At 38.4% G+C, this 23,695-nt stretch overlaps 2 protein-coding genes across 7 annotated transcripts in view; both read right to left on the reverse strand.

Annotated features, from left to right (window-relative positions):
• LOC109407819 (ribonuclease P protein subunit p25-like protein) overlaps positions 1-23,695 on the reverse strand; it is a 606,744-nt gene that overhangs the window by 281,002 nt on the left and 302,047 nt on the right. The window lies entirely within an intron of this gene.
• On the reverse strand, positions 11,802-22,270 carry LOC109410063 (uncharacterized). Its single transcript, XM_019683597.3, has 4 exons — positions 21,733-22,270; positions 21,503-21,663; positions 21,313-21,439; positions 11,802-12,845 (listed from the first exon to the last, which is right to left on the reverse strand). Exons 1-4 carry the CDS (start codon positions 22,095-22,097, stop codon positions 12,704-12,706), a joined length of 795 nt encoding a protein of 264 aa, XP_019539142.2. The 5' UTR covers positions 22,098-22,270; the 3' UTR covers positions 11,802-12,703.

Raw genomic sequence — 23,695 nt, forward strand, 5'->3', positions numbered from 1 at the left:
CAATTATTGGGTGTATTCCTGAATGAATCTCTGAAAAAAAAAATCCCTTGGTCAATTCCTTAGGGCATATGGAAAAAATCATTGAAGAATCTCTGAAGAAATTCACGATGAACTCCCAATAGAACTCAACTCCTCAAGGAATCTCTGGAGTAAGTCTGCAATGTATCCTTTGAATCCTAGGGGCAAATTTTCCAAGGATCTCTCAAGTTCCAGAAAAGATGGTCTAAAAATGCTTCAACGAATCTCTGCATAATTTCTTGTTGGAATAATTGAAAAAACTACCGATAGAATTTCTGTATAAATCTCTGGTAACATTCATAACGACACCCTTAAGAATTTCTTCTAGGATTCACTGGAGGTAGAATTCAAAAATACCAAAATAATTTCCAGAATAGGTTTTTTTAGTTTGTTTTTGTTTGTAAATTTCAACTGATGCTAATTATTCGGAATATGATGGAATCATTGGGTGAATTCCGTAATAAAGTATCTCGATATGTTCCTCAAAAAATCCCTGTAGACATGTCTAATGATTTTCTAAATCAGTACACCGAAAAAAAAATGCCTGAATGACTTCCCAAGTAAAAGTCTCTAGAGGTATTCTCAATACATGAAAAAAAATCGGTGGAATACCTTGAAGTTATTGAGCATACAAAAATACACAATTATGCTGAACAGTGCAACATTCTATCTCGTTAAATTAAGAAGTTATTAAATAATTTCTATTTTTGATAATTATTTGTTTATTCACCATAACACATATAGTATACACTTGCATACAAAAGTTCAAGCCATTTTCATAAAGTAGAAATATATTTGTTTCATTATTTGAAACAGTTCTCTGCGCCATTTTGCGCCGAAAGCAGTTAGACGAGTTCAAAGTTACCCTATAAAAATCAGTGATTTGAAAAAAAAACTTTGTTATTTCAAAAGCTAGCGTTTTTCGATATTCAGCAAAAACATGTATTTTTACATTTCAAACAACTTTGTAGAAGACGAAAAAAATGTTAAAAAATCCCGTTAAAAAGTTATGATGAAATATATGATTTCTAGGGGTCATGCACATACAACGCAATATATCTCGTAAAGTATGTGTTTTAGCATTATGACGGCTTTGAAATAGTTGTTCAAAATTGCATTTTGCACAACTTTGCCGAAGACGTCAAACGTGTATCTGCATTTTTGGAAAACATCTCACTTATAGGTGGATTGATCATCCCACTCTTCATGTCAAAAGATGCGCTTTGTCATATGTAGAAACTTCTCCGAAGAAACTATCGCAAAAATCAACGGTTGAAAAGTTATTAAAAAAGCGCACGAAATCGGCAAAATAAAACACTGTGCATTGGTGAATTTCCATCTAACATCCCTGTTACAATTCTTATGAAATCTCTGAAATAGATTATCAAATTTCCGTTCGACTTTAACCTTCCGTAACCATCCCCCTAAGAAGAGTTCGAAAAAACACTCTTTTCGCTATAACTTTTTTTGTTTTTCAATATTTTTCAATCAAATTTTAACACAAGAAGTACATATCCATCAAATTAAGTGATTTGCTAGGGATTTTTGGAATGGACACCTGGTTCCGGAGTTATTTCGGAATCAAAAGGGGTCATTGGAATTGTCCATATTGGGAAAAGTGAATTTTCGATAAGGGAAAAGTTTAGTTTTCAGATGTAAGTGAACTAGAATGTTAGAAAAGTATGTCTGAAAGTTCATCCCGGTCACTAAGCGCCTTGGAACCAGTTTTACGGATGTTCCGAGGAACTGGTTCTGTGTTCAATTTTTGAATATTATTCAGTACTAACATACGACACTCCAAACTTCGTCATTTTTCATGGTACATCATTCTGAGCTATTTTTTAACATCATTCTGAGCTATTGATATTCGAAATACTTTTGGCCATTTTGGAACCAATTTGCGGACTTCACGGGAATCAGTGCCGGTGGTTCCGCGGTCCATTTTTCGAAGATGAATAAACACCATCATGCGACATATCAAGCTTCATGATTTTGAAACTTATAGCATATGAATACATTTGGCCATTTTGGCATCCGTTTACCGATTTTCCGGAATCAAGTTTCAGGGCCAAGTTTTCAAAATGGTTCAATACTGTCATGCGACTCTTTATACATCGGCTTTTAAAATACACTATACTGTTGTATGGGATTCCTCCTGGCATTCTTGCTGGATTCTGTCGAACAATCTTCCTACAATTCCTTCAAAAAATTCTCCTGCGATTCCTTCAGGGACTCCTCCATGGACTTCTGCAGAGTACCTCTACCGATTTCTCCCAGGGTGTCCATAGGCATTCCTCTTGGCATATATTCAAGGAATTTCATTTAGCATTCCTCCAGCCATTTCTGATGGGATTTCAGAGACATATTATCTCCCGAAATTCTTGTTCTACAGATTTCAGAATCCTTGAATGATTGCCTTGAATCATCCCAGCAAGAGATTTTTGGAAGAAATCCTAGAGGAAATTCTTAGGAGAATCCCTAGAATAATGCCGGGAGGTATTATAGTAAGAATTTCTGGAGGAGTCCTGGTAGGAATTGATGAAAAAACCACAGCAGGAATTGCTTGTGGAATCCAGCTGGAATTGCTTCAGGAAGGCCAAGAGGAGTTCCTGAAGGAATGCCGTGAGAAATTTATGGGGAAATCTTTGGATAAAATCTTCAGGATAAAACATTCTGGAGGAATCACCGGATGAACTTCTGGAGGAATCTAAGGAAAAATCTCTGTTAGAAATCTCAAAAGGGTTCTAGAATTTCTAGATTCTAGTATTTTTAACAGAAATCCTATTCAGGAATTTCTAAAGAAACCCCATCTGGAATGTCTGGAGACTCAAAAGAAAATTTTCGCGAGGAAATACCTAGAGAAATACCTCGAGAAGTCCCTGAAAGAACCGGTAGAGTATTCTGAAGGAATCCACAGAGAAGACCCTGATGGAACACTGGAGCAATTTCTGAAAAAATCTCAGAAAGATTTCCCGGAAAAAATTCCAGCAAGAATGCCAAGATAAATGCCTAAAGCAATTACTAAAATCATTCCTGGAGGTATGGTAGTTAGAATATCTGGAGGAGGAATTGCTGGAATAATCACAGAAGGAGTTAATTGAGAAATCTTCAAAGGAAGGCCAAGAGGAGTTTCAGCAGAAATTCCATAATGAATTTGTGGAGGAATTTTTAGATAAAATCTCTGGACGATTTCCTGGATGAGCCCTTGAAGAAATTCCTAGAAAAACAACTGAAGGAATTTTTAGAAGAATTCGAGGAAGATTGCCCGGAAGGATCGCAGCAAGAAAGCCAGGAAAAAGCTCTAGAGGAATCCCTAGCAGAACTTCTGAAGGACCACAGTTAGAATTTCTGGAGGAGTCTTAGCAAGAATAGCTGGAGGAACCACAGGAATAGTGCGTGAGGAACCCCAGCTGGAATTTCTGGAGGAATGCCACGAAGCGCTCCTGGAGGAATCCCATGACAAATAACTGGAGGAATCCCTGGATAAAATCTTTGAAGGAATTCGTAGATGATTCTCCAGAAGAACTTAGAATGTCCGAAATATTGCAATGATTAATCCCAGCAAAAAATTCTGAAGAAATCTCACGAAAATCGCTTGAAGAACTCCTGGTGGTATAACAGTAATTGCTGGAGGACTCCTAGGAGGCATTGCTGGTAAAACACAGTTGCAATTGCTTGACGGATCCCAGCTGAAATCTCTGGATTAAATCTCTGAAGATGTTTCTGGAGAAATCACTGGAGGTACTTCTGAGACAATCCATGGAATACTGCCTTAAATGATCCCACCAAGAGCTTTTGAAGAAATTTCTGAAGGAACTCCTAGAACTCCAGGAAATTTCATAGAAGGTATTTCTAGAGAAATCCTAGTAGGAATTGCTGGAAGAGCTTTTAAGAGGTTTTTAAGAGTTTTTTTTTTAAATATAATCTTTTTTTTATTTTTTATGAAAACGGTTTTCCTCCATAGGAGAAATTTAAGTGGTTGCCCCTTACTACTAATTTCCAAACTTCGTCTAATTTTTGCGTTATTTTTGAACTTTTTTACCAAAAGGCTATTTGCAGTTTAGTAGGAAAACATGGGCCTATCTTCATGCATAGGAAATTCATTGCCTGTATTTCCTAAGAAACCGTTTTTCTTTGGTCGCAGTATGCAGTTGTTAAGAAATGATTCAAATGGTATTCTCTGTTGGAAGTTTCTACCAGTATTCACCAAAAAATATCTTGAGCGATTCCTGTTGAACACGAAAATGGGCTTTTTTTTTCCTCCCCTGTTGGGGAAATTAAGCAACTGCGTCCAATAGGCTGAACTTTTGTGGCATGTCCCGTTTTGATATTCGCATCTAGCCAGCTAATTACCATGTGTCAAGTAATCAGCTACTGCCACGACGCGTCGTCTCCCAGTCAGGTGCAATGGAATTGATAAACTCCAAGACCTTCCCAGGTTTTGCAGACCAGATCTCACTGGGTTGCAAGCAACCACTATTAAGAAATCTTTGCCTGCGCGTGTATAAAGCACCACAACTGCAAAGCAGATGTTCCGAGGTTTCACGTTCCGTATTACAGAAACGACAGATATCACTCTGAATATGGCCAATATTTTTCAAGTGATACCTGCTCGGGAAGTGTAAAATGGGCTTAAGAATTTGTGGAAGAAATGAAATGGTTTGGGGAACACCTAAAACTTGCTCCCCTTCCCATTTTTTGAAGATCATTTCCAATTTATTAATTGAAAAATAAATAGAGAATGTTAGTAGACAAATTTTAAAATTAAATGTTCCTTATGAACCCATGTTACTGGCTACGACTATGTGTAATTTTTTCCCCAAGATTCCCAACATTTTATTTGTGAAGGAAAATTAGAATTTGTTGAGCTATGACTTTCTAAAATTTTGTGTATACTTTTCTAGAAACTGCTCCTTATTACTATTATTTCTAGCTCCGCCTATGCATTGTATTATTTTTCTTATATAGTACATCGTCTCAAAATGCTTATCGTGGAAGAAAGCCATTATTTACCTGCAAAGCGGCGACTTTCGAAAAATATTTAAAGTCACCTTTCTCACCACCCCCCATCCTTCATTATTTCCCTGCTACGACTATGCCTAATACTTTCAAGGTGGGTTCTGGTGTCTAACAAGGGTAATAAAGAAAGAATAATTTTTGATTTGATGGCTGAGAAATTAGTATGGAATATTGATTATGTGTAGTGATTTGAGAACTCAATTTCTCTGCCCCTTGTGAGCCCATATCACTGGCTACGCCTATGTGTAATATTTTTCTCGATAATGCAAGTTTCTCAGCTTCTAGATGGCGCTATAAAATTGATTATTTGTTACTTTATAATCAAATTATGATTTTTTGAAATTTTTGGACGACTTTGGAAGAATTGCCCCTTATTACTGTTTTTCCTGGCTCCGCCCATGATTTGCAATTTTTCTTGGAAGTACCTCACCTGAAGATTGTAACCGTGGAAGAAAATCATGATTTGCTTGAAAAAACGGGGCTGATATAAATTTTTATATGTTTGGCGAACACATCAATGGGGTGCCCCCCATTTGCCCTTATCCTTGCTACGACTATGTTCGATATTTTTTCTAGAAAGGGGAGTGTTGGCGGTTTCCAATGGTGGAAGAAAATTGTAATTATATGGAATATCAGCAGAGATATAAGCATTCAAAATAGTGTAACGCTGTTTTTAAGGAGGTGCCTCCCTTTGCAGAGCCCCTTTTTATCGTTTTTCCTCGCTACGACTATGTATGAGAAATTATTATGAAAGCTGAGGCCCCAAGGTTTTCGGCAATATAAAATTTTTTACATTTAGGTATAAAACGAAGAAGATATGATTTTTCTAAAAATTAGTGTAACGGTGTTTTGTAGGCACCGTCTTCTGAGGCTATTTTTTTAGCACCGCCGCCTGAGAGTTAAGCAACTGTGTACTTTAGGTCTAGTTATCTTAAAACTTCACTTCGTGCACTATATTCCTCGATCATTGACAGCTATTTAAAATTGTGAGGCAGTACTGAATTGAAAACTGTGTATCTTAATTAGTTGGAAGAAAAGGTACGGAAAGAAATGGACATTAGGTTGCGGCTTATTCATCAAACGTCGTTGAAACCTGGAATTCGTAAGCTCTTCTGGATTTAAATGTTACAAAAAGAGAAACCTCTGAGTTTGAGCCAAAAATATAGAGATTTAGAGGTGGCGCAATCGTCTTAAAGTTGAATTTTCGAGTAATAAAAAGGTGTTTTCGCTTCAAGTGCCAAAACTTTTTCAATTTTCAACCGATTTTCAATCTGTTTTTATGAATTTCTCACAAATTAAACCTCGAATAAACTCGTGAACATTAACTTTGTCCAAAGCCACGCAAAATATGAGTTTTTAAAGTTTTAATTTATTTTATTCTTCTTTTTACAAAAAAAAAAATAGAGTCCGATAACTTTTTAACCGTTTGACCAATTTCAATTTTTTTTAGCTTGCTTTTTTAGATATTTTTGTTGCCTAAAAATGCTGTGAATAAACTGTACCTTTTTAAACCGTTGAAAAACACGTATATTATTTTAAAAAAAATCTGAATTTTGGCAAAATTTTAACCCTCTAATACCCAATTTTTTTATTTTGATCTAAATATCATTTTTCGTCATCTAAAATCGATTGAAACATGTTTTGGAAGATGATTCTTTTTAATTCTCGATTTCGCGAATTTCAGTTTTTGATTTTTCTAATTTTTATTTTTGAACATCCCCACATTTTTATATTTTTCCTGGAAGCCAATTTGGGGAACGGATTTTTTGAGATGAAAACATTTTGAGATTTTATGATTATTGTTGAAATATTATTATTTTAAAATTTTTTCATAGAAAATTATATTTTCCGTGTAAGTTTAAGGAAAATAATTTTAGAGTGTATTCGATTCGCTTGAACTATTAAACAAGGATAGAATGATTTGGGAAAAATTTAAAATATGTTAATTGTAGCGATTAAATACAAAATAAACAATGACTTCTGAAAGGTGACTAAAACATCAATTTTTCAATGATTTTTAAAAAAATGTAAATGCGCTTTAAAATACACCAAAAACCATTTTGAGATATACAGAACAGTCCTAAATATCAGCCAAAAATATAAAAAAATGATTTTCCACGAAACAAAAATTGCAACAATGCTCAAACTATACCCCGTCTAAAGGCGGGATTGGGTATTAGAGGGTTAATTGTTTTCATGTTTAGTTTCGGACTTAAAGTGAGAAATTTATTCTAAATAATCATATGGAAGCATTAAACTTTTTTAAAGTTTTGGAGTGTTCTGAATCAAAAAATATTTTGATGTCCTAAATGCGAGGAAAAAATTAGAAAAAAATCCTCCAATGTATTCCATATCCCTAAATATGATGCTAAGTATCAGGTTTGGAGTAAAAAATTGCAAATTATTGTCAAAAACTCAAATTTTGCATGAAAAAATCAAGTTTTAAGGCATATTTTGATAGATTTTGGTGGAAAGTATCATAAAAATGGCTACTTTGACGAATAGTTTGTTTGGTACAAAGATAGGCAACAGAAATATCTACAAAAGCAAGCTAAAAAAATTGAAATTGGTCAAACGGTTGAAAAGTTATCGGACTCTAAAGTTATTTTTTTTTCAGTAAAAAGGAGAAAAAAATAAATTAGATCTTTAAAACTCATATTTCTACGCGTTTATTGAAAATCAATGTTCTACCCGTTTATTTGAAATTTCATTTGCGAGAAATTCATAAAAAAAGATTGAAAATCGGTTGAAAATTGAAATAGTTATGGCACTTGGAATAAAAACACTCGAAAATTCAGCTTTGAGGCGATTGCGCCACCTCTAAATCTCAATATTTTTGGCTCAAACTCAGAGGTTTCTCTTTTCATGTCATTTGAATCCAGAAGAGCTTACGAATTCCAGGTTCCAACAACTTTTGAAAAATAAGCCGCAGTTCTAATGGACACCTTGCATATTTCGTGCTATATTTACAGTATCAGACAATGAAAATGCACCAAAGCCGTTTTCCCATTTTGCATTTCCAGCGAAAAACACGAAAAAATTGCCATTTTTGACTTAAAAGATTTTTGCTCACGCGCTGGATTTCGTGAATCATTTACTTTTACATTAACACATAATCATTTTTTTCTCATCTAACATTTGAAAAGGGTGTATGAAAAACCACCTCATTTTCTTCTTCAAAAAATTATAACTGGAAAACAGATTGTTGGATTGAAATGATATCTTCGGAGATCTTTTAGGATATTTGATGGATAAAAAAATACACTGAGAGAAATATTCATCGCAAATCAATGTTAGATGTCATATAGTTTTAATTTTCCAAAAACCTTACCCTTCGATTTTTTATTATTTGTCTGTACGAAGTTGGCTTCTAGCCTCAAAATTTGCCAAGTAGACTACCCAAGTAACAATTCCATTGCTGATTGGTTTTGTTTGATTTCTATTAGGGTTTTATCACAGCAATTATTAAAACTTACAGCGTTATGACTACTTTTATGAAAACCATTGATGAAATGTTTTATAATATACTTGAAGATATCTAAAAAGCAAGATTTTAATATAGACTGTTTCAGAAATTATAAATACACTTTGTTTATTCAATTAAATGAACTGTTCTAATGATTTTTACCAACTTGTTTCAGAGTAAAGCATATTGTACTCCATATTTTTATATTTCCTTTCAATTGTCTTGATATTTTAAAGAACAGTAGAGTTCTCTAACAAATAACTTAATTTTTCAAATTTGCATTTGCACAAAAGTGTTTTTTAATGATTTCAACATTATTTATCACTAAATACCAAAAATTATCTAAATTTTTATCACATTCGCTTTCTCAACAAGTTGTCTAAGTAATGCCTTGATCAAAATTTGGGAAAAATCGATAAAGGCATTCCCACAACATTTTTTCGGAGATCAAGTTTCTTATTTTTTAAGATTTTCTGGTGTTGTTGAGAAATTTGAAACAAAAAAATTTGTATTGCGAAGGCCCGTTTTGGTGGTTCTTGATCAAATATTTCAGTAAAAATAACTCTTACCAATCGAGAAATATCTTTTATTATCGATACAGACATTTTTATTGTGTTTGGAAATTAAATATTTTATCTGTGAGATTTTTTTCTTTTCTACTATGCTACATTTTTTGACCACTTTGTGCAACTTCAAATTTTAATAATCTAGTTTACAGAGCCTTATTTTTTAACTTTTACCAGAAACATCAACAAAATTGGTATTATTTGCTTCATTAGCATGTTTACTATAAGAGCTAGAAGAAACTTTTTTGGATATTATGCTCAAATTGAAATGGCAGTTAATCGTTAGTGTATTTATAATTTCTGAAACAGTCTATAGTAAACAAAACTCTCAGATATGTAATCCTTCTGGCATTCACTATTACCGCAATAAAACTGTTCAAACTCTCAACAGATGGCGATCCGTTTTTATTAGTAACGAAACGACATCTGTTGGTGGAAAAGCAGAAACTATGACACTGCTAGGTTGATTGCGGTCATCATAAAAGTTAACTTGCTTTCGTTTTACTGTTGCTAATTATGAATTGATTGTTTTCCGGCATTTCCATAACATACTCACATAAATAAGCTCTCTCAGCTGAGTTTTCTTGCAATTCGACATAGTTTTACTGAATGCGCATAACTACTAAAATACTACTTTGAAATGATCGCTTTCTACTTGCGAATGATGTCTCCTCCTGAACTTTACGTGCCATTTCAGGCGCCTCTCTGCATCTTGAGTTTTCATATTTTTTGTTGAAAAAAAAACATCAACAATCATCATAACCTCTTTTCGAGAAAGGAAAATTTTTCAACTAGGTTTTAAAACAATTTTATTGCTACTCTTAATGTTGTTTGCAAAACTTCTCCGAGAGTGGTCCACTTAGCCGGAAGATGCTCTTAATGAGGTTATTATGAGGTTTTGTTGTATAAATCAGTTTTATTGCAAGTTTTATGAAATTGGTCATGGAAACCTCTTATAGAGCCGAACAAAACATAAAATGTTACTTGGGTAGGTTGGTCAAATGCTTCTGACTATTTAGCGAAAGGAAACATTTTTTCGAGATTTTTGAAATCAAAAATAGATTTTACGTACAAGTTCCAATGAAAGAACTACGCCATTTTTTTTTTCCTAAATATAATTAAACTTAAGGTACAGCGAATATAAAATATATGAAAAAAAGGAAATGTATGGGACCTTGTGAAATGTTCTTCGAGATTTTTTTACTGTTTTTTTTTCAGTTTTATATCAAAAAAGGATCAGTTATTTCTCAGATATGTGAATTTTCAGACCGCACAACATTTAACAAGGTCCAAATTTGTTTTTTTTTTAATTTTTTAATTTTTTTTTCAATCGCTGTAACTTAACTTTTTGGAGCCGGAGGGGTCAATATGACCCCGGCGATGAAACCGAGCATAAGAAACGTGTTCGAGGCCAGCGAGATTGCGGCAGCGAAGGCAAAACAATCCGACTCCAAAGGGTTAAGTATGGTTGGAAGTAGGAAAAAAATATGTATATTTTTTTTTTTTTTTTCATTGGAACTTGTACGTATAATCTTTATTCGATATAGAAAATCAAAACAAAAATCTTCTGATTGTTTTAAAAATCAATGAGAAATAAAAATTCGAGAAAAAGTAGTTAGAAGACACATTTTATCGTGACGTCACAACGTTTTGACCCCTTTTTGGTCAGATTTTTCACTATAACTCACAAATTCGTACCGTAAACCTCAAATATTTTTGCATATTCGGATTCCTTGTAAAATTTGCAGTAAATTGGATCAGTTCAACATCTAGTTTATATTGTAAAAGTATGTTAAAAATGGAAATTAGTAGCGTGACGTTACAACGTTACAACCAAAAAGGCGTCAAAACGATGTAACGTCACGGTAGAAGGTGTCAGAAACATTTGACCATCCTGGGTTATTTGGTAAATTTTAAGGCTGGAAGTCAGGACAAATTGAAATTATATGGCATCCTATATAGATCGGCGATGAACATTACTCTCAGTGTATTTTTTTCTGAAAGTCCTTCAAATATCCTCAAACATCTTCGAAGACACCATTTCAATCGAACAAACCGTTTTCGAGTTATAATTTTCTAAAGAAGATAGGCATAGACCCACTCATCTCCGCACACCTGGCCAAGTCCTTGCAAGCGACATTTTCAGATGGAAGCTCATACCTACATGAGCAAAATTTCATTTGAATTGAAAAAGATCGCGTCTACGCGCTTCGTGCGTTGCGCTGGAAATGCTCCACACAAACTAGGCAACTTTCGATTGCCATATCTCGTTTATTTTTTAACCGATTGGTTTCGTTGTTCGTTTCGAATATTCAAAACTATTGAAAAACACCGTACTTTTTGTTTAACTATTGATACAATAGTTACAGATAGGTTGTATATTAACAACAAAAATGCACCACCACAAAAAATAATGCTAAAGTCAAATCATGTTGGTTTCTTCAGCACATTCATTAGTCATCACACAAGAAACATATTTGCCGAAGACAGCATAATGATATGACGTGACCACTTTTTGCTATAAGATTTTTTGTCACCGAACTTTTTCAATAGTTTTTAAACATTGAAATGTTTAGTAGTTCGTCATAGAAAAAAAAAACAAATTAATCGGTTAAGAAATTACTGAGATATGACAATCTGAAGTTGATTAGTTTGTATGGGAAAACGACTTTGGTGAATTTTTATTGTCCGATACTGTATCCACAGACTTAACACTTAGAACAATTTTCTTAAAAAAAAAATCATCACCTGGTGAACATGTTTCATGAAACACTGCATTGTGCAACATCTCCAACAGAAAGCGCAATAGTGTGAAAACGTCTCAAATGCAAAGTAAAACGATGCGCGCGCCTCTGGTTGTGAATGTCAGAACATAGAAGATTTTAAATGATCGTTAAAACCATGCTCGGTGGAAATTTTGTCAGTGTTACGTCTGTTTGTCTGTGCTTACATCGGTCAGTTAAGCGAATTGAATTAATTTTAGGTAATATAAATGGTAACGTTGATTAACAGAGCACTAACTAGTTGTTAAATAGTTCTACTTTTCATGTTTTGCTTGAAATTCAATAATTAGAGTAAAACCAGGTGTGTCCATTATGTCCCTACTCCCCCTAAATTCCAATTAGAAGACCCTTTTGCCGCTATGAACTTTCAATCCAATTATTCGTCCGATCACAATCTAATTATAAACCACCAAATAGTGGAAGTGGAGGATCGCTGACGGGAGGGGCGTGCTGGCGTCCTAAATTTAGCGCATTGTTGGAAATATATTGCACTATTTATGCCAAATAACACCTTCAATCTCTCTACCCGTGTTCGCTGGAAATGTAAACAAAACTCTACAAAACAGTAAATAAACAATGTGTCGTAGATTGAAACGAGTTGAGCATCTTTAGAGGAGTACTGTGCCCGGGCCAAAACAGGGAAATGGACTCTTTTCATGTACTTCACTTCACATCCATGTCCAGCCGAACTGAGCTTGCGTTGTATTGTTTATATCATTCGTCGGAATTATCGAGTGCCGAATGCTATGCGTGGAATGTTTCTCTTTTACTCTATCAATTCAGTCCTGAATGAACTGCGTGGTTCGACAGACAGCGTGATTGCAAACAAACTCTTAGAGGTTTATTTGGATTCAGTTGCCATCATCGATGGCGGTGGCGGCAGCGCAGGAGGTTATCCGGATGAAGTTATCGTAGAAGAGCTGGGCAGCTGCCGCAAATACCGAACATTCCTTCAGTTTGACCACTAGACAATCCTTGGCCCGATCGATCGTGCTGGAAAATATAGATTTGTAATGAATCACACAAAAATCGTACGGAAAGCGTGATCATGAATTCGTGAACCAGTGTCATGAATAATCTAATGCACGAGTCCACCCATTTGACGTTTGCGTCGAGTGTATTGGAAATCAACTCTTCTAGGACCAATGGACTTATCCACCGATGAACGGAATTCATCGCGGTCCGAAAATTTTGACACTAGAGCGGGGCCGTTTCCAATCAGAATTGAACGATTTCCAATCAGAAATTACCGGTTCTGATTGGGAATGGCCCCGCTCTAGTGTCAAAATTCTCGGACCGCGATGAATTCGGTTCATCGGTGGATAAGTCCATTGGTCCTAAGTCCATGGACTTATCCACCGGTGAGCAGAATTCACTCACTCCAAGAATTTTGAGAATCGTCCAAATTCTGATTGGAAACGGCCCCGCTCTAGTGTCAAAATTCCCGAACCGAGTGAATTCGATTCACCGGCAGAGCCGTAGCGTGGTCCACTGTGCCACATGGGCGCAACTTGCGTGCAAGCCGACAAACGCTTGGCTTCGTCTTCCTATCCAACGCCTGCTTTGTCTGCCATGTCTATACCATGTGACAACGCGACCGGATGAGCTTAGAGGTTTTCCGCTGCCGACACGGCTTCTATGGTGCATATCTTGAGGGCGTATGCTTTTTGAGTGGGGATTCATGTTTGCTTTCCAGTATAGTTTCAATAGGACGTGTAAAAGGTTTATATATTGTTAGTTAGAGAGGATTACAATAGATGGGAGATGGGTTTCTATAGTTCATTCACATATAAATAAATCTTTCTTATCATGCAGTAAGTTTATTGTCACTTTTTTCTCCTGTTTTCGGTACGTATCTGTTTTTTTTGTGTGGGTTGTTTAAAGTTTTATTGACCTTAGTTTGTAGTTTGTAACACTTCTCGCACGTTATTGTATTTTTCTAGTCTAATTCAACGGGGTTCCAAGAGGAACCCCCTGGAGAATTCCAAGAGGAGTCCCCTGGGGAATTCCAAGAGGAGTCCCCTGGGGAATTCCAAGAAGAAACCCCCTTGGGAATTCCAAGAGGAATCCCCTGGGGAATTCCAAGAGGAATCCCCTGGGGAATTCCAAGAGGAATCCCCTGGGGAATTCCAAGAGGAATCCCCTGGGGAATTCCAAGAGGAATCCTCTGGGGAATTCCAAGAGGAATCCCCTGGGGAATTCCAAGAGGAATCCCCTGGGGAATTCCAAGAGGAATCCCCTGGGGAATTCCAAGAGGAATCCCCTGGGGAATTCCAAGAGGAATCCCCTGGGGAATTCCAAGAGGAATCCCCTGGGGAATTCCAAGAGGAATCCCCTGGGGAATTCCAAGAGGAATCCCCTGGGGAATTCCAAGAGGAATCCCCTGGGGAATTCCAAGAGGAATCCCCTGGGGAATTCCAAGAGGAATCCCCTGGGGAATTCCAAGAGGAATCCCCTGGGGAATTCCAAGAGGAATCCCCTGGGGAATTCCAAGAGGAATCCCCTGGGGAATTCCAAGAGGAATCCCCTGGGGAATTCCAAGAGGAATCCCCTGGGGAATTCCAAGAGGAATCCCCTGGGGAATTCCAAGAGGAATCCCCTGGGGAATTCCAAGAGGAATCCCCTGGGGAATTCCAAGAGGAATCCCCTGGGGAATTCCAAGAGGAATCCCCTGGGGAATTCCAAGAGGAATCCCCTGGGGAATTCCAAGAAGAATCCCCTGGGGAATTCCAAGAGGAATCCCCTGGGGAATTCCAAGAGGAATCCCCTGGGGAATTCCAAGAGGAATCCCCTGGGGAATTCCAAGAGGAATCCCCTGGGGAATTCCAAGAGGAATCCCCTGGGGAATTCCAAGAGGAATCCCCTGGGGAATTCCAAGAGGAATCCCCTGGGGAATTCCAAGAGGAATCCCCTGGGGAATTCCAAGAGGAATCCCCTGGGGAATTCCAAGAGGAATCCCCTGGGGAATTCCAAGAGGAATCTCCTGGGGAATTCCAAGAGGAATCCCCTGGAGAATTCCAAGAGGAATCCCCTGGGGAATTCCAAGAGGAATCCCCTGGGGAATTCCAAGAGGAATCCCCTGGGGAATTCCAAGAGGAATCCCCTGGGGAATTCCAAGAGGAATCCCCTGGGGAATTCCAAGAGGAATCCCCTGGGGAGTTCCAAGAGAAATCCCCTGGAGAATTCCAAGAAGAATCCCCTGGGGAGTTCCAAGAAGAATCCCCTGGGAAGTTCCAAGAGAAATCCCCTGAGGAATTCCAAGAGGAATCCCCTGGGGAATTCCACGAGGAATCCCCTGGGGAATTCCAAGAGGAATCCCCTGGGGAATTCCAAGAGGAATCCCCTGGGGAATTCCAAGAGGAATCCCCTGGGGAATTCCAAGAGGAATCCCCTGGGGAATTCCAAGAGGAATCCCCTGGGGAATTCCAAGAGGAATCCCCTGGGGAATTCCAAGAGGAATCCCCTGGGGAATTCCAAGAGGAATCCCCTGGGGAATTCCAAGAGGAATCCCCTGGGGAATTCCAAGAGGAATCCCCTGGGGAATTCCAAGAGGAATCCCCTGGGGAATTCCAAGAGGAATCCCCTGGGGAATTCCAAGAGGAATCCCCTGGGGAATTCCAAGAGGAATCCCCTGGGGAATTCCAAGAGGAATCCCCTGAGGAATTCCAAGAAGAATCCCCTGGGGAATTCCAAGAGGAATCCCCTGGGGAATTCCAAGAGGAATCCCCTGGGGAATTCCAAGAGGAATCCCCTGGGGAATTCCAAGAGGAATCCCCTGGGGAATTCCAAGAGGAATCCCCTGGGGAATTCCAAGAAGAATCCCCTGGGGAATTCCAAGAAGAATTCCCTGGGGAATTCCAAGAAGAATCCCCTGGGGAATTCCAAGAGGAATCCCCTGGGGAATTCCAAGAGGAATCCCCTGGGGAATTCCAAGAGGAATCCCCTGGGGAATTCCAAGAGGAATCCCCTGGGGAATTCCAAGAGGAATCCCCTGGGGAATTCCAAGAGGAATCCCCTGGGGAATTCCAAGAGGAATCCCCTGGGGAATTCCAAGAGGAATCCCCTGGGGAATTCCAAGAGGAATCCCCTGGGGAATTCCAAGAGGAATCCCCTGGGGAATTCCAAGAGGAATCCCCTGGGGAATTCCAAGAGGAATCCCCTGGAGAATTTCACACAGAGAAAAATTTCTACTTCGTGGCTGAGTTGGTCTTACTCAGAAATCGAAAAATCCTTTGTTTTCTTACTCAGCTTCCGTTAAAAGTTGGACAACCCATTGCCCATTGGACAACCCATACTCAGTTATTAGTAAAGGAATTTAATCAAGGATTTCTGGAGAGATTTCACCAAGATTTTCTTCAAAGATTCCTCCAAGAAATTTCTTAGGGATTTCTCCTGTAATTCTTAGAATTTTTTTTGGAAGCTTATTGAAGGATTTCCTCTGGAGGATTTGGGTTTCTCGAAGAACTCTTGCAGGGGTTTCTCTATGAGTTCCTTCAGCGATTTCTCCAAGATTTTTTTCAAAGTTCTTCCAGTTTTTTCAGGTATTAACCCTGTAATGGATACCTGGGGTCCATTTGGACCCCAGGCAACATTGGAGTAATAACAAACAAGTTGGGTATAACATATTGACTTTAAGTAAAAAGATAATCGCGTTAAGTACTGTTCCTTTGAATTCCACTAAGAATTTGCATCCTTTGACAGATACGTATTTCGACCTCAACTGTTAGGTCGTCTTCAGTGTCTTGTACTTGACTCGACTTTTTTTTAAGGATTCCTTAAAAAAAATCTAAAAAATGGTTTAAAAATTCTCCAAGAATTTTTTAAACCATTTTCTTCAGAAATTCTTTGGAAATGCCTAGAAACATCTGCATCACTAAGTTTTCAAACGAATCATTGACTTTTTGCTTTTCAATGATTGTTTGCCTCGCATTTTTGAAGTGATAAAAAACTGTCAATTCTGCAGCAACGCAGCAGAAAAGGTATCATCGCAATCACTGCGAGTGAGCATATAGGATGATACTTTTTCATACGAATATTCGCTTTGGTGGCAGAGAATTATCACTTTGAAATTTTGAGGCTCATATCCAACATGGCTGCCGATGCTGATGATGCCGTAAACAGCCTTAAGGAATTCCTTCAAAGATGCATTTAGAAATTCCTCCCATAATTCCTTCAGGTTTTTTTTTCCTCAGATCCCTTTAGTAGTTCATCTAAATAATTCTCTTGCGATTTCTCCAAGGATTGTTTCAGAATTAATTCAAGTATTCTCCAAGGATTCCTCCAGGAATTCCTCTAGGAATTCCTCCAGGAATTCCTCCAGGGACTCCTCCAGGGATTCCTTCAGGAATTTCTCTAGGGATTCCTCCAGGAATTTCTCCAGGAATTCCACCAGGGATTACTCCAGGGATTCCTCCAGGGATTACTCCAGGAATTCCTCCTGGAATTTCTCCAGGGATTCCTCCAGGAATTCCTCCAGGGATTCCTCCAGGAATTCCGCCAGGGATTCCTCCAATAATTCATCCAGGGATTCCTCTAGGAATTCCTTTAGGGATTCTTCCAAGGATTCCTTCAGGAATTTCTCCAAGAATTCCTTCAGTAATTTCTCAAGGAATTCCTGCAAGGATTCCTCTAGCAATTTCTCCAGAAATTCCTCCAGGGATTCCCCCAGGAATTCCTCCAGGAATTCCTTCAGGAATTCCTCCAGGGATTCCTCCAGGAATTCCTCCAGGGATTCCTCCATGAATTCCTCCAGGAATTCCTCCAGGGATTCCTCCAGGAATTCCTCCAGGGATTCCTCCATGAATTCCTCCAGATGTTTCTAGGCATTTCCAAAGAATTTCTGAAGAAAATGGTTTAAAAAATTCTTGGAGAATTTTTTAAACCATTTTTTGGATTTTTTTTTAAGGAATCATTAATAAATCTTGAAGAAATTCTTGACTGAGATGCTCGATGGAAACTTGGAAGAGTTTTTTAAAAGGTGGCTCGAAAGAATATCGGAAGAGTCCTCTCAAAAATCGCCATAGGAATTTTTGAAAGAGTTTCTAGAAAAATGCTGGGGAAACTCCTAGAGTAGATAGGTTTTACAGAATTTTTTTAGGGAATTCCAGAAGGGTTTTTCCTGAGATATATTAATATAAAATTTGCACGCTCAATAGCGCCATCTATGTGTAACATTTTCAAACAAACGGTCCATCATGAGCAAACAATTTAACTAATAAACAACTATGCCGAAGACACCAAAATTCTATGTGGTCAGGATCTTGATATATATGTGCACAAATACTGAATACTTACATGCTCACTAGCGCCACCTATATATGAAATTCCGAATTAAACGGTCCAGCATCGGTAAGTCCTTGACCAACCCAACAACTTTACTGAAGACACCGATATTCTAATAAATCAGGATCATGCGATCCAGAAGAACGAATTTGGGGTCCAAATGGACCCCAGGTTTCCGAAATGGACCATCATTTAAGGTTTCCTGTAGAGGGTTAAAGAATATCTGCAGAAATTTCTTAAGGAAACTATGGAAGTTTATTCAATAAAATCCTTGATCAAATAACCGAAGGAATTATTTGACTAATTTTTGAATAAATTCCTAAAATAACTTCCTGGAAGCCTCCGTGGAGGAATTTCAAAACGAGTCCTTCGAGAAACTTCAAGAGGAATCTCCAGAAGAATTTTTGATTTGTTTTATTAGAAGTAATTATTAGAATTACTGCAGGAATTCTTTGATAATTTTGCAATGAATTCCCTAGAAGAATTTCTGAAAGAATTTTTGAAGGATTTAGTGAAAAAATCCTGCAAGAAATTCCGAAGATATAAATGGAGAAATATGTGAAGGAATTCCTGTAATATTAAATTTGTTTTGAGGGAATAAAAATAAACATAAAACTTCTGCTGGATTTACAAGAGTTTATAGCCAAATTTTACTGGAACAAGATTTACAAGAGTTTAAGGCCAAACATTTACTAGAAATAACAATTGTATGAACTGAAAGAGCATCATCGGAATATTTTCCATTTGAAATACTTGTTTTCAACACTGTAAAATTAATTGAATGAATTCGATGAAAGTCCTCGGATTTTTAAGAAAGAAACATTCTCTAGAATTTTGAAATCATACTGATTTTTCCTTGCTCATTTAAAAAACTACAAAGATTTCTCAAAATAAAATAGTAGATGAAATTCTCAGATAACATCATGGTAAATATTCAACATAATCTAGAAAAATCTTTTTTTTTTTTGAGAATACGGAAGCACGTAAAAACACATGATCAATCTTAGATACCGTAATCTGGGGGATAGTTGATCAGCGGGGTGAAGTTGATCACTATGGGATCCACGTCCTCCAACCGCTGAGGACGCTACAATTCTGTGTCAATGGAAGAACTTTTGACGTAAATAAATTGCGTGAATATGTTTGAAGAATTTTCGAAAGATTTTATGCCAATTGTGTCAGATTTTACATAAAAATATCGGCATTTTTGGATGCGTAAAAAGACTGTCTTTCAAAACATCGCCTCCCTTCAACGCCTTTTTTATCAGATGACTCCCAAACAGAGCCGTAGCGTGGTCCCATTGGGCTCTTGGCAAGTGTCCAGGTTGGCGCCCCACTACAATTAGACATTGTTAATTTGCTTTAATTTGTTGTTTTCTTTTTTATTCAAATTTTCGTCAAAAAATATATTTTTGATTGTTTTGCACTCAACTGAGTTTCAAGGGTTTTCAGGAATCCTCAAACGAACTATTTTACCAATTCTCGGCGATTGGTTAAATTTGGTTTTACCAGACTTTTTCCAAAAAAAATACCAAAGGTTTCTTCTGAAGTTAAATCAAAATATTTCTCAGAAGATCTGTAAGAAAATATTCAGTCATTATTAGACAATCTATGGACATGAAGGAATACCAGGAGAAATTCCTGAAGGAATCTCTACAGAGGTTTTTGTTCCCTGTAAGTATTCCTGCTGGAATCATTGGATTAAATGATGCAAGAATCTCTAAAGGAATTTCAGCAAAAATATCCAGAGGAATACTGGATGAAAATCCTGGAGAAATTTCCAATGGAATTCATGGAGTAACTCTTACAGGAATTCCTGGAGCAGTTTCTGCCTGTAAGAATTTGTAAAGAACAATTCGAAGAATTTCTGAAAGAACACATGTATTTTTAAAGGAATCCCTGAAAAAGTTTCTTGAGTATTTTTTTGGAGATTTAGAAAAAAAATCCTGAAAGGTTTTATGAAGAAATCCCTAGAGGAAGTTCCGAAGGAATCCATGGGAGACTTTGAAAAGAAACCATTAGAGACATTTTGGATGGAATCAAAGGCAGATTTTCTAACGCAATATCTGGAGAAATTTCTGAATGAATTCCAAATTTACGGTTTTCTGGAGGAGTTTATAAGGAAATTCATGAAGGGTTTCTTAGCGGAATTCCAGCAGAAATATATGGAGCAATCCTTAGTAAGCATTGAACACTTTCGGAGTCGAAGAGTTTCTAAGCGATGTGATAGATTTCTTGTTTTTAAAGAAATCTATAGATGACTTTCAGAAGAAAACATTAGTCGAACTTCTAGAGAAAGCCGTAGAAGATTTTCTAAAAAAAAACCCTGGAAGAATTTCTGAAGGAATTCTCTGGATTTCTAAAGGAATCTCTGCAGGGTTTTCCATAGGAATTAATGGCGGAATTACTGATAAAATCTATTAAAGAGTTTCTAGGTACCTAATCCTTAAAGATACTTTTGCAGGAATCTCTAGATCTAGAAGAATTCCAAAGAAAACTTTGGAACTCTGAGAAATAGTGGAAGATTATTCAATAAAATTCTAGGAAAGATATCGGGACAAATCCTTTGACTAATTTCTGAATAAACTGAAAGCTTCTTCCAGGAAATTTCTGATGGAATATAGAAATTCCTTTGAGAAATTTAAAAAAAAATCTGCAGATGAATTCTTTATTTGATTTTTTTAAAGGATCCCTGAATGAGTTTCTGAAAGATTTTTTAGAGAAATTCTTAAAGATTTTTTCAAAGAAACCCGTTGAGAAAATATCTGAAATATTTTTTGAAAGATTTTCTGAAGGCAACCTAGCAAAAAATTCTGAAGAAATACTTGGTAAAATTGATGAAGTAATTTCTGGAATATAAAATTTTATTTGGGGGATAGGAATAAAAAAAACTCAATGGTAGTTTTTTTTTGGTGAAAACGACCTGAAGTTTGGGGTGTTTTGGAAAATTTTGGAAAATCGTGAAATTTTATCTAACGTTTTCCGGAAAAATAGTCCACTATGATTTTTTTGAATTCGATATATGATCCACGACCTCTAGCACTGGTACAATTTTTATTGAAATCGGAGACCATTCGGCCCAAACCTGTTCGGTAATAAAAAAAATCCCCTCATGACATTTTGCACAGTTCATGAATTCATTAACACATTTTTCTGAGTGTCACCGACGGCGCCTTACCTGCAGTCTTCTCCGGAAAGCGACTTCCGATTGCTGTACTGCTTATCGATAATGTTCTGAGCGGCGCATTCAAACACGTATTGACCCAATTCGGCCGTACATTTCTCGTGCTTCACCCGATCATATTCTACAAAATAGTGCACAAAATTGAAATTACAACGAAACTGACGTAAAACTGCACAGATCTCACTAATTCGTGCTCCATTATCCTCGCAGATGTGCTCCAAAACGTCCGTGATCCAGTTCCGCATAGCCTTGAAGATCTCGAAGTTGTCGTTCTGAACGCAGGTCTCAACATTCTTCATGAACGGATCGAAGCATCCACTGGCTTGCATCAGATTCGGGCAGTGCCTACAAAGATTCCCCGATTTTAGGCACATCTTCCAGTCCAAACTATCCCCCCCCCCTCCCCAAGCCTACTTCTCCAAAATGGCCTGCTGATTGTCGACGTCCAGTCGCATCGAGTCCATGTTGAACGCGATCACGTCCAACTTGGTCCGGAGGCATCGCCGCACACCGATCCAGGACTTGGTGATGATCGATCCGTTGACGCCGTGTTTTTCGCACTCGGCCAGCGTGTACTTCCACAGTGTGAGGTAGGAGAACTCCAGCGGATCCAGGTGGGGTTCATCACCCGCTGCCCAGACGGCGCCAATGGAAGCTGCGGCTACCAATAGCGAGAGTAGTAAGCGTTGACGATTTGAGTCCATGCTGGTGGAATGATCACTCGCGATTCGGACTGTTTGGTGCGCTTGGGCGATGACAGCACTAGCTATGATTAACATTTGTTGGGCCGTTTCCAGAATTTGGTAGCGTCTTATCGCTAAGCGATTGATAACGAAAGCTAGGTCATGTTTTTCACTACCTCATTTGGCATGAAAAAAGATTTGCAGTCGTAAAACGCACGAAGAGACGGATCAAGGACGGGAGCACAGAAAACACTTTAGAGCTCGAAGCTGGCAGAATGAGACCTACAGGAATTTCATTGGGAATTCCACCAGGAGTTCCATCAGGATCACGAGTTCAATCGGGAACTCGAGAACTTCCAGGAGTTTTTGTTTTTTACCGAGTTAAACCGCGAATTTTCCCAGGAGTTCTATGGGCAATTCCCTAAGGAGTTCACCCAATACATAGTTCAATCTGGAATTACTCCAGGAGTTCCTCCGAGAATTTCTCTAGGAGTCCCATCAAGAATTCCCTCAGGAGTTCCTTCAGAAACTCCTTCAGAAGTTCTTTTAGGAATCCTAATCCTATTGTTCGGTCCGAGATTGTGAACCACTAGTTCTGGTCTCTTTAGATCGCTTTCATTTTTTTTTTCCTTCTAAACCATAGGGGGATAATCTGCTCAACAGACACCCTAACAGAAGGTTAGGGTAGTGTAGGTCTGACAGGCCGTCTTCTACAACAAAAGTAAAATCCAGGACTACTCTCTCCTCGTACCCACTAAACCATTCCTATGGTCGCCAAACCCTACGTCTCTTCGGAACCACCAAGAAGGTATTGCTTCAGAGAGGGGCTAGTGCACATCGCACCCTCATGGTTAGCTGCGCAGCCTAGCAGCAACGAACATCGATGACTCGCTTTGGAGAGTCCATCACGGTAGCATGCTGGCGCTTAGCCAGTTTCCCGAGTGGTCCTCGCCACTCCCTTTGTCCTCGGAAGGCGGGCAGGGTCAACCCCGCCCGCGCCCTACTGCTGAGCGGACATCAAGAACTGATGCCCACGTGCAACCCGATCTGACCTGCCCGTAAGGAAGGGTATCACTACCCTTCAGGCCCTATCAGATGCACCCGTAGGTTGCAGACAGCAGGATCTCACCTACCCCGACCCTTGCCGGGGACCCCTTTCCAACCGCGGGCTCGGATCCAACCCAGTAGACTGACGCCACGACAGCACCGCTACCGGGACTTCCTCTCCGCGGCCACTTAATCGTTGTAAGGGTCGATCTCGACCGCAGGGCACCGGTATGACCTACGAAGCCGACTCCGAACCCCTGGACCACCTCTTGTACTGCATCTGGACTAGCCACTCTCCGAGTCCACGCGCCACCTCCTCTGTAGTTCCCAGACGATATGGGTGATAGCCGTTGAAACGGCGTTCCAGCCAAACTCATCCCTACACATCCTCTGGACCAAGTTGTCCGGAGTTGTGTCCTCCTCGCATGTGGCAAGCATGCGGTCACGCATTGTGCGAAAACGCGGGCACACGAACAAAACGTGTTCCGCCGTTTCCTCTAAACCATTGCACGCTGGGCATTCGGGAGAATCCGCATGCCCGAAACGGTGTAGATACTGTCGGAAGCAACCATGACCTGTAAGGACCTGTGTCAGGTGGAATGTAACTTCCCCATGGCGCCTATTAATCCAACTATCTACCCTCGGTA

The sequence above is a fragment of the Aedes albopictus genome, chromosome 2 (genome assembly GCF_035046485.1).
Source record: "Aedes albopictus strain Foshan chromosome 2, AalbF5, whole genome shotgun sequence".
NCBI classification, from domain to species: domain Eukaryota; kingdom Metazoa; phylum Arthropoda; class Insecta; order Diptera; family Culicidae; genus Aedes; species Aedes albopictus.

What these genes read in the sequence shown, in the direction of transcription:
- LOC109410063 (XM_019683597.3), bottom strand. Translation starts at nt 22,097, where the DNA reads ATGTTAATCATAGCTAGTGCTGTCATCGCCCAAGCGCACCAAACAGTC. An exon ending in CAGCAGGCCATTTTGGAGAA is followed by an intron (nt 21,664 to 21,732) that starts GTAGGCTTGGGG and finishes GAATCTTTGTAG; the next exon opens with GCACTGCCCGAATCTGATGC. An exon ending in GGATAATGGAGCACGAATTA is followed by an intron (nt 21,440 to 21,502) that starts GTGAGATCTGTG and finishes ACTATTTTGTAG; the next exon opens with AATATGATCGGGTGAAGCAC.